The 15,248-nt window shown below is 43.1% G+C and overlaps 1 protein-coding gene across 1 annotated transcript in view; it reads right to left on the reverse strand.

Annotated features, from left to right (window-relative positions):
• myo5b (myosin VB) overlaps positions 1-15,248 on the reverse strand; it is a 281,336-nt gene that overhangs the window by 34,930 nt on the left and 231,158 nt on the right. Inside the window, exons 24-27 of the mRNA XM_072252190.1 lie at positions 14,335-14,483; positions 10,096-10,215; positions 3,900-4,028; positions 3,271-3,336 (exon numbers count right to left, since the gene is read on the reverse strand). Coding sequence (XP_072108291.1) covers positions 3,271-3,336; positions 3,900-4,028; positions 10,096-10,215; positions 14,335-14,483 — 464 coding nt within the window. The remainder of the gene's footprint in view (positions 1-3,270; positions 3,337-3,899; positions 4,029-10,095; positions 10,216-14,334; positions 14,484-15,248) is intronic.

Genomic DNA, 15,248 nt, shown 5'->3' on the forward strand with positions numbered 1-15,248 from the left:
CACTCCAGTCCTCATCGAGGGATCAGCAGTGGAAAGGGTGAGCAGTTTCAAGTTCCTGGGTAACAGCATCTCTGAAGACCTATCCTGGGCCCAACATGTTGATGCAATTACAAAGAAGACATGACAGTGGCTGTATTTCATTAGGAGTTTAAGGAGATTTGGTATGTCATCAAAGACTAGCAAATTTCCACAGATGTACTGTGGAAAGCATTCTGACATTCCTTTTCTGGTTTGGACTGAACATTTAACATTGTCTCTGAAAGTCAATGTCATTCTCTCTAAACCCATATTAAATTTGATACACACAGTGAATACATCTATCCATCGTCCTTCATTCTTACTGCTTTCGGACTGACTTGAATTTTCACACTATCTCCATTGCTTCCATTGACCTTAAGAAAACTTTTGAAAAGGTAACACCTAGAAGGTAACTGAAGTCTAAGACATAAGAGATTCAACAGATGCTGGAAATCCAGAGCAATACACACAAAATACAGGAGGAACTCAGCAGGCCAGGTCAGTTGCTTTGTTTGTGTTTGTAAGACCCAGCTGGGCATTGATAATATGGAATGCAACAAGTCCGGTTCACTGCTTTTCTGGCGAACAGCAGGAGAGCTGCGTGGCCGCTATTGCAGCAAGGACTAGGCCTCAAGCCAGGGTGTCGCCTGCTTGCAGCCATCCAGGAGAGGGTCGTTGGACTTGGTCTGGTGGTGGTGTGGTGCAATGCAGCATCCATGCTGGGGGTGTTGGTGCTGCCCTCTTGTGCTCACTTGGCAAAAGGCAAGCTGTATTGTGTTTTACTGCAGACTGCTGCAACATTCATACTCTCAGGGACTTGGACGAAGTTTTTTGTGTGACTGTATGTTTACTGCTATCTTATATGTGCCTTGTACTGTGAATAACTGCTGTTACTGTTACTTTTGCATCTTTGCCCTGGAGTAACACTGTTTCGTTTGACTATTCATGGGTATTCATGTTTGGTTAAATGGCAAATCAACTTGAACTTGAACGTGATCTATGTCGGGGAATAAACCATCGACATTTTGGACTGTGATCATTCATCAGAATTTATGCCTTTGTCCACTGCATTTTCCCATCTATAAATTTATGCATTTTGAAGGACTGAAATCATGCAATTTGTTGTTTTGTTGTAGCAGTACAGTGCAATACATAAAAATTACTATAAGTTAAAATAAGAAATACAGTATATTAAAAATAATTATGTAGTGCAAAAAGTCATCACTGTCGCCATCAGGTAGATGGGACAGGTGCCTCAGGACTCGCACCACCAGGTTCAAGAACAGTTACCATCAGGCTCTTGAACAAAACGGGATAACCACACTCATTTAAGGACTCTTTTATTCTCTTATTTAATGCTCATTATTTATTGCTATATATTTATACCTGTACACAGGTTGTTTTCCATTGATCTGTTTACAGTTTCTGTTCTGTAGATTTGCTAAGTATGCCCACAATAAAACAATCTCGAGGTTGTATGTGGTGACATGTATATACTCTGATGATAAATTTTGCTTTGAGTGGCGGAGGGGAAGAAACCGTTCCTGAAGTGTTGAGTGTGTGTCTTAAGACTCCTGTACCTCCTCCCTGATGGTAGCAATGAGAAGAAGGCACGCTCTCTTCTCATTAAACAATGATATGGTAAATATTTTTTATAGAAGCATGATGGTTCCTCTCAGGCACTCTCCCAGGGGAGATCACTGACCTTTACCAGTATTTTTATTGAATTTTCTAAAGAAACATTTTTTAATTGATTTGCTGTACATGAGCATGCTAGAGAAAAAAAACTGCTGAACTTGGCACTATATGAAATGTAGGAATCGTACATTGAGCCATTTCTACAGAGATATCTAGCCTGCCAGGCAGGTCCTCAACTCGTAATACAGACCTAGAGTCTACAAGTGCTGTTAACTGAACACATTAAGCCATCTTCACTCTGTGACATTCACCGTAATATGCTAAAGGTCATGGGTTAAGGGTGAAAGGTGAAATACTTAAGGGGAACCTGAGGTGGAGCTTCTTCACTCACAGGGTGGTGAGAGTGCAGAACGAGCTGCCAGTGGGAGTAGCGGTTGAGGGTTCAGTCGTAACATTAAAGAGACGTTTGGATAAGTACATGGATGCGATGGGTATGGAGGGCCATGGTACAGGTGAAGGTCGTTGGGTCTACGCAAAATAACGGTTCAGCACAGACTGGATGGGACGAAGGGCCTGTTGCAATGCTGGGGTGCTCTATGATTCCATACATCCATCTGCTGATCTCCTACTGAAAACCAACCTGTACTCCTTTGCCTGCGAACTCTGACCAGAATCATTCACTGATCCCCTCTCCTCAGATGCTGCTGACCAAGCTGCTGGGCTTTTCAGCATCTGCAGTTTCATTTTTAAACATCCAGTCTCCGTGCACTGGGTCCTTCCACATTCCTCCAAGCAGGCTCAAGGGCAGCTTCTAACTCGCTGTCACAGGAACACCGCTCAACTTTTCCTCATAAGACAAGCTCTCTAATCCAGGCAGCATCCTGGTAAATCTCCTCTGCACCCTCTCTAAAGCTCCCAGATGCTTCCAGTAATGTCATTTTGATGGACCGTGGATGAAGATCTCTTTTGGGGCTTTTGCTGTTGCTTGTATGGTGGGTGGGGAGTGGGGGGGGGTCTGTGCTTTGCTGGCACAAGATAGAGGGCATGGGGGTCGATGCTTTCACTGCTGCTTCTGTGAAGGTTGGGGGAGGGTGAGTTTCAGGCTACAATGTTCTATCATTCATTCTATGGGGTCGCTTGTTCATGGACGTCTGTGAAGAGTACGAATTTCAGGTTGTGTATTGTATAATTTTCTGATATAAAAGAAACCTAAGTCTACAAAAATAATCTAATGAGATGACCAGACCGAACACAATACTTCAACTGTGGTTGCTCTCTTCTTCCCTGTTCTCTCGCACAGAAGGGACAAAAGCCTGAAAGCACATACCACTAGGCTCAAGGATAGATTTAATCCAACTGTTATAAGACTATTAAATAGTTTCCTAGTATAATAAATTGGATTTCTGTCCTCACAATCTATCTCATTGTGATCTTGCCCCTCTTGTACTGCTCTTTCTCTGTAGCTGTTACACTTTATTCTGCATTCTGTTACTGTTTTACCTTGTTCTACCTCAATGCACTGTGTGATGATCTGATCTGTATAAACAGTTTGCAAGACAAGTTTTTCATGCATTGCAGTCCCTGTGACAAGAATAAACCAATTCCAACACCTACCTTTAAGCTTTCATAGGCCATTTCTGCAGCTTGTTCGTTATCTGGGATGCTGTTGTACGCATTTGCCTTTGTGGAAGGAAAGCAAATTTATTGTCACAGAATGAAAAATAATGCTCAAATCAGAAATAAATAAACTGTCATTATTTCCCTCTGATTTTTCTCCACAGACACTGGATGAGTTTAGGGTAGAGCTCCAAAGTAGAAGGGAATTTTATTTTGTTTTATTTAGAGTTACAGCTTCGAATAGGCCCTCATGGCCCAATAAGCCGAGCCACCCAGTAACACACCGATTTCACCCTAGCCTAATCACAGGACAATTTACAATGACCATTTAACCTACTAACTGGAATGTCTTTGGAATGTGGGAGGAAACCGGAGCACCTGGAGGAAACCAAATGCCCATGGATGGAATGTACAAATTTGCTTACATAGGACGCCGGATTGAAATCTGAACTCCGATGCTTCAAGCTGTAATGGTGTCTCGATTACCACTACGTTACTATGGTGCCTATTTATTCTACCAGGCAACCACTCAATCGTTTAATGCCAGAGAGGGGAAAAGATGTCTGTATCCAAACCAGCAAGCAGGACTGAATACAGTTGGCTGCAGTTCGTAGTGATTACAATACCATCGTTTTGGTTTCCTTTTGCTCCAACTCTGCGCGTAATGACTTTCTCTCTTGTTCCAGCTCCCGCACTCGTTTCTGCAGTTTCAGGAACAGAGTCATGTCCATAGCAGCGTTCTCCAGACCTGCTTCCTGTGAAGGACACGGCATGAAGTTCATCAAACACAGATACTTCCACAGTCTACACACAAAGACCTATGATTACATGTACTGACATACAAGAAAATACACTGGATTCCAGATAATTGGATCATCAATTAATCAGGGCAGCCATTTATTTGGAACAAGTCTTAAAAGAAAAAAATCTAATCTAGAAAATAGCTGGGATTCCCTATGTATATTTGAGATATTGTACCTCTTAATTGGGACAGGAGACTTGTCAAACAGATTCGGATTAGTGTCAGTTGTGTGCACTTGTGTGGCCACTGGCCACTACGCCATGTTTAGAGCAAACATTTTTTGAATTGTGTCAGTTGCATATGCTTGTGTTCAAAAAGCAGAAATTTTTGTTACTGATAGTTGGTGAGAAAATAAGCAGTAAGACAATCCAGAACTGTTTACCTCACTGCATTTTCAAGCATTGAGGCTTTGAGATTTCAGAAACAGCCGAGAGTAAAAATGAAATGGTTTCACTGCTTCAACAAGTTAGGCACTACGAAGAATTTGAAGACATCGAGAATCATCTTGAATGTTACTATGAAAATAAAGATTTGGAGGATGCAAAGATCTCCAGGCTGCACACAATTATTCCTTGATTAAATTAACTGATAGATAAGAAGGTATTTCACAGCTTTGCACTGAAACATTATTGGACGGTAATGTAATAATGTTGGTTTAATGTATAGCTATTCTATATTTTTGTCCACGGCATCACAACAGACCCTGTATGGGTCCCATATGTACTCAGTGGCCACTTTATAAGATACATCTGTCCATCTGTTTGTTATTGCAAATATCTAGTCAGCCAATTCTGTGGCAGCAACTCAATACATAAAATATAAAAGCATGCAGACATGGTCAAGAGGTTCAGCTGCTGTGCAGACCAGACATCAAAATGAGCAAGAAATGTGATCTAAGTGACTTTGACTGTGGAATGATTGTTGGTGCCAGATGGGGTGATTTGAGTATGTCAGAAACTGCTGATCTCCTGGGATTTTCATGCACAACAGTCTCTAGAGTCACAGAGCATGGTGCAAAAAACAAACAAAAAAAAACATCCAGTGAGCAGCAGTTCTGTTTGCGAGGACAATGCGTAAAAGCATGCAGGCATGGTCAACAGATTCAGTTATTAATGTGTGAGGTCAGAAGTGACTGGTTCAAGTTGACACGAAGGCAACGGTAACTCAACCATGTGTTACAACAGTGGTACGCTGAAGACACAACACATTGAACCTTGAAGTGGGTGGGCTACAGCAGCAGAAGACCACAAACATACACTTAGTGGCCACTTTATTAGGTACGGGAGGTTTCTAATAAAGTTGCCCCTGAGGGTATGTCACAGCTTTGCATGAAGAAACCTGTCTGTCCTGTTGGGGGCGATCTTTCATTGATTCTATTCTGTTTATTGGATTTACTGTGAATGCCCGCATACGAATCTCAGGGATGTCTGTGGTGACATATTATGTACTTAGATAATAAATTTATTTTGAACTTTGGATAAAATCTAAAGATTAAACATGATCTTTGTTTGACAATTATACATAGAAACATGTGGTGAAATGTGTCATTTGCATCAATAACCAGCAAAGTCCAAGAATGTGCTGGGGCAACTCAAACATGTCACACTGTTTCCAACAGCAATATAACATGCTCACAACTTACGAACACTAAGCAGTACATTTCTGGAACGTGGGACGAAACGGGAGATGGACAGCCAATGTCAGGCGTGCGTAAAAAGAGCTACCTTTCAATCAAGATGGCAACAGAGATTTAAACTGTAGAGCTTTGTGGCAGTTTCTCTGAGTTGGGGAGTGACCAAGCAAGAAGAGGGATTAATTAGAAAAGGCCAATAGAAAGAACACAAGTGCAAGTGGAGCAGCCAGTTATTTTTGAGAGTGCCAGTGTTTAGAGTGGCTTTGGCTCATCAGTCTTAGGCAATATCTGGCTTGGGTGAAATAAAGTAATCGGTAAGTTTCTCTCTTTCTGTTCATATTTGTTCATTCCTCACCTGTTAGGGCATATGGATTAGTGAGAATGGCTCTGGGGTAGTGTTTTGTACAGTGTCTGGGATATAGGAGGTCTCGGAGACCTGATTCTGCTCGAGGCACACCAAGTTGTAGTTCCTGAGAGAACATATTGAGGAACTGGAGCTGCAGCTCGATGACCTTCGACTCAAATGGGAGAATGAGGTGATAGGCAGGAGCTACAGGGAGGTAGTCACCCCAAGGTTGCAGGAGACAGGACACTGGGTGACTGTCAGGAGAAGGAGGGGAAATGCACAGCCAGTGCAGAGTACACCTGTGGCCATTCCCCTCAATAGTAAATATACAACTTCAGATACAATTGAGGGGGGATGACCTACCACAGGGAGCCATAGTGACCAGGTCTCTGACACTGAGTCTGGTTCTGTGACTCAGGACAACAGAGAGGTAAAGAGGACTGCAGTGTTGTTAGGAGATTCCCCAGTCAGAGGGACATAGACAAGGTCCTGTGGGTGCAATTGAGACACCCAGATGCTATGTTGCCTCCTGGTGCCAGGATCAGGGATATCTCGGATCAGGTCCGTGGCATTTCCATGGCATGGCTGAGGAACTGGTGCAGGGGGCAGAGGTTCAGATTTATGGATCATTGGGATCTCTTCTGGGGAGTACGACCTGTAGAAAAGGGATGGGTTACACCTGAACCCAAGGGGGGCCCAAAATCCCTGTGGGCAGCTTGGCCAGAGTTGTTCAGGAGGGTTTAAGCTAATTTGGCAGGGAGATGGGAACCAGGTAGTACTGAGGATGAGCTAGTTGCTTTACAAACAGGTAACGTGTAGTGAGACTGCTAGCAAGGAAGAGCTAAAGATCGGGCAAAATAGCAGTCAGCTGGATGAGTTGCAAGGTAAAGAGTGGTCAAAATTGAAAAGGATGAATACAGGACCGAAGGCATTATATTTGAATGCACGCAGTACACAGAATAAGGTTGATGAACTTGTAGCACAGTTACATTTTGGCATGTAAGATGTTGTAGGCATAATTAATCATGGCTGAAAGATTATAGCTGGGAGCTTAATGTCCAGGGATACACATTGTACTGAAAGGACAGGAAGGAAAGCAGAGGGGATGGCATTGCTCCACTGGTAAAAAGTGAAATCATTAGAAAGTAGTGTCATAGGGTCGTAAGGTGTTGATTCAATGTGGATAGAGCTGAGGAAGTGCAAGGGTAAAGAGACCCTAATGGGAGTTGTACACAAACCCCCAAACAGTAGTAAGGATGTGGTCTACAAAATACAAATGGAGATAGAAAATGCATGTCGAAAAGGTAATGTTACAATAGTCATGGGGGATTTCAATATGCAAGTATATTGGGAAAATCAGGTTGGTGTTGGATCCTTTGAGGAAGGATTTCGAGAATGCCTATGAAATGGCTTTTTAGAGCAGCTTGCCGTTGTGTCCACTAGGGGATCAGCTATTCTGGATCGGGTGTTGTGTAATGAACCAGAATTGATCGGGGAGCTTAAGGTAAAAGAACCCATAGGGGCCAGCGATCAGACTATGATTGAATTCACCCTGAAATTTGAGAAGGAGAAGCTAAAGTCAGATGTATCAGTATTACAGTGGAGTAAAGAGAATTAGAGGCATGAGAGAGAAATTGGCCAGGATTGATTGGAAAAGAACACTGGCAGGGATGATGGCAGAGCAGCAATGGCTGGAATTTCTGGAAGCAATTCAGAAGGTACAGCATACATACATCCCAAAGAGGAAGATATATTCTAAAGGCAAGATGACACAACAGAGGCTAACGAGAGAAATCAAAGCCAATATAAAAGCCAAAGAGAGAGCATAATAGATAAAAAATTAGAGGATTAGGAAGCTTTTAAAAACCAACAGAAGACAACTAAAAATAGTGATTAAGAAGGTAAAGATAGAATATGAAACTAAGCTAGCCAATAATATTAAAGAGGATACCATAAGTTTCTTTGGTACATAAAGTGTAAAAGAGAGGTGAGAGTGGATATCAGATCACTGGAAAACAATGCTGAAGAGGTACTAATGGGGGACAAGGAAATGGCAGATGAACTGACTAAGTATTTTGCATCAGTCTTCACTGTGGAAGACACTAGCAGAATGGTGGAAGTTCCTGGTGTCAGGTGTCAAGTGTGAGAAGTTACCATTACTAGGGAGAAGGTTCTTGGGAAACTGAAAGGTCTGAAGGTAGATAAATCACCTGGACCAGATGGTCTACACGCCAAGTTTCTGAAAGAGGTGGCTGAAGAGATTGTGGAGGCATTAGTAATGATCTTTCTAGAATCACTAGATTCTGGAATGGTTCTGGAAGTCTGGAAAATTGCAAATGTCACTCCATTCTTCAAGAAGGGAGAGAAGCAGAAGAAAGGGAGATAGTCTGACCTCCGTGGTTAAGAAGATATTGGAATTGATTGTTAAGGATGTGGTTTTGGGGTACTTGGAGGCACGTAATAAAATAGGCCATGGTCAGCATGATTTCCTCAAGGGAACATCTTGCCTGATGAATCTGTTGGAATTCTTTGAAGAAATAACAAGCGGGACAGACTAGTTGAACCAGTTGATGTTGTGTACTTGGATTTTCAGAAAGCCTTTGACAAGATGCCACATATGAGGCTGCTTAACAAGCTACGAGCCCATGGTATTACAGGAAAGATTCTAGCATGGGTAAAGCAGTGGCTGATTGGCAGAAGACAAAGGTTAATTTGCAGGTTGAGTCTGTGGTGAGGAAGGTAAATGTGATATTAGCATTCATTTCAAGAGGACTAGAATATAAAAGCAAGGATGTAATGTTGCAACTTTATAAAGCACTGGTGAGGCCTCACTTGGAGTCTTGTGAACAATTTTGGGCTCCATATCTGAGAAAGGATTTTCTGAGACTTGAGAGGGTTCAAAGGAGGCTCACGAAAATTATTCCACAATTGAGCGGCTTGTCATACTAAACAGCATTTGATGGTTCTGAGCCTGTTTATACTAGAATTTGGAAGAATGAGGGGTGATCTAATTGAAACCTAATGAATGGTGAAAGGCCTTGATAAAGTAGATGTGGAGAGGATATTTTCTATGGCAGTAGAGTCTAAGACCAGAAGAAGCGGCTCAGAATAGTGGGGCATCCTCTTAGAACAGAGATGAGGAGGACTTCAGCCAGAGAGTTGTGAATCTGTGGAATTCATTGCCACAGGCAGCTGTGAAGGCCAAGTCATTGTGTATATTTATGGCAGAGGTTGATAGGTTCTTAAATGGTCAGGACATGAAGGGATACAGGTAGTAAGCAGGAGATTGGAACTGAGAGGGAAAATGGATTAGCCATGATAAAATGGCAGAACAGACTCAATGGGCCAAATGGCATAATTCTGCTCCTATATCTTATGGTCTTATAGGAAAACCAGAAAAAACACACGTGGTCACAGGAAGACTATACAACCTCCTTACAAACAGCGTCGGGAATTGAACCCTGTACTTGCTGGAGTTTGGAAGAACGAGGAAGGATCACATTGGAGTCTATCAACTGTTGAAAGGACTAGATAGAGTGGACATGGAGAGGTTGTTTCCAATAGTGGGAGAGTCTAGGACCAGAAAGCACAGCCTCATAATAGAGGAACATCCACTTAGGACAGAGATGAGGAGGAATTTCTTTAGCCACAGGATAGTGAATCTGTGGAATTCATTGCCACAGATGGCCAGGTCGTTGTTTTCACTGAGCACCTGTTCTTCGTTATCAGGCTAGACCAGTTGAACGTGTTTATTTGTTAAACAGCTGTGGAGGCAGTCATTGGGTATACTTAAAGCGGAGGTCGGTAGGTTCTTGATGAGTTAGGGTGTCAAAAGCTATGGGAAGAGAACAGGAAAGTGGGATCGAAATGAAAATTAAAGCAGCCATGGTTGATTGACGGAGCAGATTCGACAGGCTGAATGGCCTATTTCTGATCCTGGTTGTAAAAAGCAAGCTGTGGTTAGAGATCTCTCACTGTATTAGTCGGTTGGAAGTCTTTGTGTTGCCAAGTTATGAAATTGTAGAATCTAAAATCAGTCACCTCAACCAGCTGCACGGCGTCCTCGGTGTCCCCGATGTCAGACATTGAGATGGAGGGATAGTTGGAATCAGATTCGAGGCTGCTTTGATTGGAGGGGTTTCTCCGGTGGCCTGGCGTTTGCTAAAATAATGTGAGAAAATAATTGAGGAATTAGTGGAACAAGACAGAGCAAGGATCCGGGAATTAGATCTTCATTTACATCATCAATTATTCTCCCAGGAACAACTCTATCATTTGTATTCACGCTCTGTGCATCTTGGGTCATTATTTAATGAAATGCATCAGTAGTTATTGGGCGGCATGGTAGTACAGCATCTGGAGTAACACGTTACATTACTAACAATCAGGGTTCAATTCCCACGGCTGCCTTTAAGGAATCTGTACGTTCTCCCCACAACCACTCCGGGCTCCTCCCACATTCTATACGGGTTAGGGCTAAAGATGGTGGAGAGGGTGCAGAAGAGATTCACCAGGATGAGCCTGGATTAGAGAGCGTGTGCTATAACGAGAGGTTGGACAAACTTGGGTTGTTTTCTCAAGAACAACAGAGGCTGAGGGGAGATCTGAGAGAGCTTTATAAGATTATGAGAGGCATAGACAGCATCTTTTTCTTTTTCCCAGGGTTGAAACATCTGATACCAAAGGACATGCATTTAAAGTGTGGGGGGGGGGGTAATTTCAAAGATGTGAGGGGCAAGTTTTTTTACACAGGGAGTGGTGGACTCCTGGGGTGGTGGTAGAGGCAGATACATTAGAGACTTTTAAGAGGTGTTTAAATGGGGACATGAATGTGAGGAAAGTGGAAGGGTGCGGGCATTGTGTGGGCAAAAGAGATTAGTTTAGTTGGCCCTTTCACTATTGCGTAGGTTCACAAGGTTAATTCCTGGGATGGCAGGACTGTCATATTTCGAAAGATTGGAGTAACTGGGCTTGCATACTCTGGAATTTAGAAGGCTGAGAGGGGATCTTATTGAAACATATAAGATTATTAAGGGATTGGACACGCTGGAGGCAGGAAGCATGTTCCCGCTGATGGGTGAGTCCAGAACCAGAGGCCACAGTTTAAGAATTAGGGGTAGGCCATTTAGAACGGAGTTGAGGAAAAACTTTTTCACCCAGAGAGTGGTGGATATATGGAATGCTCTGCCCCAGAAGGCTGTGGAGGCCAAGTCTCTGGATGCTTTCAAGAAAGAGATGGATAGAGCTCTTAAAGATAGCTGAATCAAAGGTTATGGGGCTAAGGCAGGAACTGGATACTGATTGTGGATGATCAGCCATGATCACAGTGAATGGCGGTGCTGGTTTGAAGGGCTGAATGGCCTACTCCTGCACCTATTGTCTATTACTAATTTAATTGGTTTGACACAACATTGGGCCAAAGGACTTGCTCCTTGTGCTGTACTGGTCGATGCTCGATGTTCTTTGGTGACACTTGTGGGCTATCCCCAGCTCATCCTAGACTATGTTGGTTGTTGGTGCAAATGATGTACCTCACTCAATGTTTCAATATTGCGATGTACAATGTTGCCCCCTCCCATCACTGCTGCCCTCCAGTGTTCACTCAGTGGAAGACAAGCTGGATCAGGACAACAGCCCATGCACCATCAATCTACAGACCAGGGACTGGGGCGATATTTTTTTGGTGACTATGTTTTTCTGTTTCTGTAAGAATATGTGCTGTGTGCTGCTGGCTCTATGTTTTGCCCCCTGGCCCTGGAGGAACGCTGCTTTACTTGGATGTATTCATGTGTATGGTTGAATGATAATTGAACTTGAGCTTCAATGTGACAAAGGAAGATAATTTTAGGCAATACACAAATGCCTTCAAGCAGTGTTGAGATGTCACGTTAAACACTGCCGCTGACAAAGGAATCGTGCTGAGCGGTAACGAAGATTAAAGTTCTGCTTTCTTTGTTGTGTACTTAGAAACGTACGATGAAATGTGTTGTTTTGTGTCAAATCAGGTCAGCGGGGATATGCTGGGTTGAATCTATTTGGTAGAAGACATGGACGGTTCTAAGCCCGGCTGCGACAGGGGCTAGCAGTCCCATCCCATTAAAAATCCAGAGCTGCAGAAGCTCCAGAGACGACTTCCTGGGAGAGGAAGGATCTTCGACAATGGGCTACACCTGGGGATAACTTGGGGGACTGGCTCAGGTCAGAGGGGTCGGGAGAGCTGTTGTCAAGAGCCGATGCCCCAGAAGGGGTGATGGGCTTAAGAAAGTTGTGTCCTGCACTCCTAAAGACCAACAAATCATGGAGAGGATAAAATGCTGGAGGAACTCAGCAGATCAGAGAGCATCCATGAGAAATGAAAAGCCTTGACCTGATATATATATTTATTTAGAGAAACAGTGAAGAACAGGCCCTTGTGGCCCACCGAGCTGCACCACCCAGCAACCCGTAAATTTAACCCTAGTCTCATTACAACGAGCAATTAACTTACTAACGGTTACGTCTTTGGACTGTGGGAGGAAACCGGAGCACCCGGAGGAAACCCAGGCACTCAGGGAGAATATACAAACTTTCTAACAGAGGACACCGGAATTGAACTCTGAATTCTGATGCCCCGGGCTATAACAGCGTTGCTGTAACTGCGGCACTACCACCACCCCTACCCCCCACTCCAGAAAACACAAAATGCTGTGGGATCTCAGCAGGTCAGGCATGCTCTCCAGAACTGCTGTCCATCTTGATCCACATCTGTGGCTCTCCGAGACAGAACAGAGGCAAAAGACGCCTCAGTTCTGTGCCCTTGTCAGAGTTGGATTGCAGTGTAAAATTGCTTTTTTGTTTTGTTTTTGCAGTTTAACTTTTCCAATGCCAGCTTGTATTTTATATAAAATCACCAACATACAGTATAGCTGAATCTGTATCTTTCTAGAAGCTTCTCTGCAGCAGGTGTCACACCACTGAACCTGCTATTTCACAGACTATTCTTATCACTGGAACGTCTTGTTTTCAGATCACAGAACATTACAGCACAGTGCAGGCCTTTTGGCTCACAATGCTGTGCCGACCTTTTCAAACATAAACATAGAAATCTACAGCCCGTTACAGGCCCAGGACTTGGACAAATTGTTAGAATGGGCAAAAAAGTGGCAGATGGAATACAGTGTTGGGAGATGTATGATAATGCATTTTGGTAAAAAGGAACAATAGTGCAGACTATTATTTAAATGGGGAGAAGGTTCAAACATCAGAGGTGCAGAGGGACTTGGGAGTTTTTGTACCAAATTGAATCTCTGGTAAATAGAAGGCAAATGCAATGTTGGGATTTATTTAAAGGGGAATAAAGTATAAAAACAAGGAGATAATGCTGAGCCTTTATAAGACACTAGTCAGGCTGCACTTGGAGTATTGTCAACAGTTTTGGGCCCCATATCTCAGAAAACATGTGTTGTCATTGGAGAGAGTCCAGAGGAGGTTCATGAGGATGATTCTGGGAATTGAGGGGTTAATATAGGAGGAGCCTTTGGCAGCTTTGGGCCTGTATTCACTGGAATTTAGAAGAATGCTGGGGGGATCTCATTGAAACCTACCAAATGTTGAAAGGGCTAGATAGAGTGGATGTGGAGAGGATGTTTCCTCTGGTGGGGGTATCCAGAACTACAGGGCACAGCCTCAGAATTGAGAGGTGACCCTTTAGAACAGAGATAATGAGGATTTTTTTTAAGCCAGAGAGTAGTAAATCTGTACAATGCTCAGCCACGGACTGTGGTGGAGACCAAGCCTGTGCATATATTTAAGGTGGAAGTTCATCGTTTCCTGATCGGTCAGGGCATCAAAGGATATGGCAAGAAGGCAGGTGTATGGGGTTGAGTGGGATCCAGGATCACCATGATGGAATGGGGGAGCAGACTCAATGGGCCGAATGGCCTAATTGTGCTCCCGTGCCTCATGGTCTTATGTCTAAATGACCGGGAGAGAAATTGAAACTATTTCTCTACTTCAGTAAGTTAGGAGTACAAAGAATTTGAAAGTATTGGCAATCATTTTCAATGTTATGATGAAAATAAAGATTTGGAGGATGCAATCATCCATAACATTGTATGAAAGCAATCCAGTTTCTTCACTTCAGCTAATTGGGGCAGCCACTTAACTGGACCAAAATGTACTGGTCTTGTTGTGTCCCAATGAAATGGAATCCATTGTTAACCAGAAGTATTCAGATGTAAATGTAGGCTTTTTAAACTACAGTACTTGTTTGTATTAGTCTGTAAAAGTTTATAGAAACACCTTAACGAACGTCATCTCCTCCTGCAGATTGTCATAGCGCTGCTCCAGACGGGAATACTCCTTCAGGAGGTTTTGATAGCGAGATCGTTCTTCGTCTATCTCCTTCCTTGACTGCGCATTTTCCTTTGCTATCTTCTCTGAGAATTTTTCTGTAGACACAGTACAATCCTGTTATAGGCGGTGGCTTGGGGCAGAAAAGAATGTGCCTAATCAGATTTCTAATTTTCCTGTGATTCACATTTTAAAGAAATACTTCAATTGCACCTCATTAGGGAGATGAAGTGACCCCTGGGAGCCTGTTTGGATCTGCTGTGCCATTCCACTTGCAAAAGGCATAGACAAAAGATGCACAATAGAGGTGGCACTATGGAGCATCAAACACGTTAGAATTCTGCAGTAGAAGGAACTTGTAACATAAACAAAGTAATTTTTACTATTACCCATGGAGGTGAGGGGTGCAGAAATGTTTTAAAGAGAAAGTTCTACATCAGTTAGGACATTATGGGCAAAGGATGAATATTCTGTGATTGCAGTCACCTGCAAAACGTGTGATCTCCCCGCAGCGGCCATTTTATTAGCTACACGTGTACACCTGCTCATTACTGCAAATATCTCATCAGGCAATTATGTGGCAGCAATTCAATGTATCACTCAGTGACCACTTTAATAATTACCTCCTGTACTTTATAAAGTGCCCACAGAGTGTATGTTTGTGGTCTTCTGCTGCTGTAGTCCACCCACTTCAAGTTTCACTGAGTTGTGTGTTCAGAGATGCTCTTCTGCATACCACTGTTGTAACGTGTGATTATTTGAGCTACTGTCACCTCGAACCACTCTGGCTATTATCCTCACACCTCTCTGAGTAACAATGCATTTTTACCCACAGAACTGCCACTCATTGGATGTCTCTTTTG

The sequence above is a fragment of the Mobula birostris genome, chromosome 3, assembly GCF_030028105.1.
Source record: "Mobula birostris isolate sMobBir1 chromosome 3, sMobBir1.hap1, whole genome shotgun sequence".
In the NCBI taxonomy this organism is placed as follows: Eukaryota; Metazoa; Chordata; class Chondrichthyes; order Myliobatiformes; family Myliobatidae; genus Mobula; species Mobula birostris.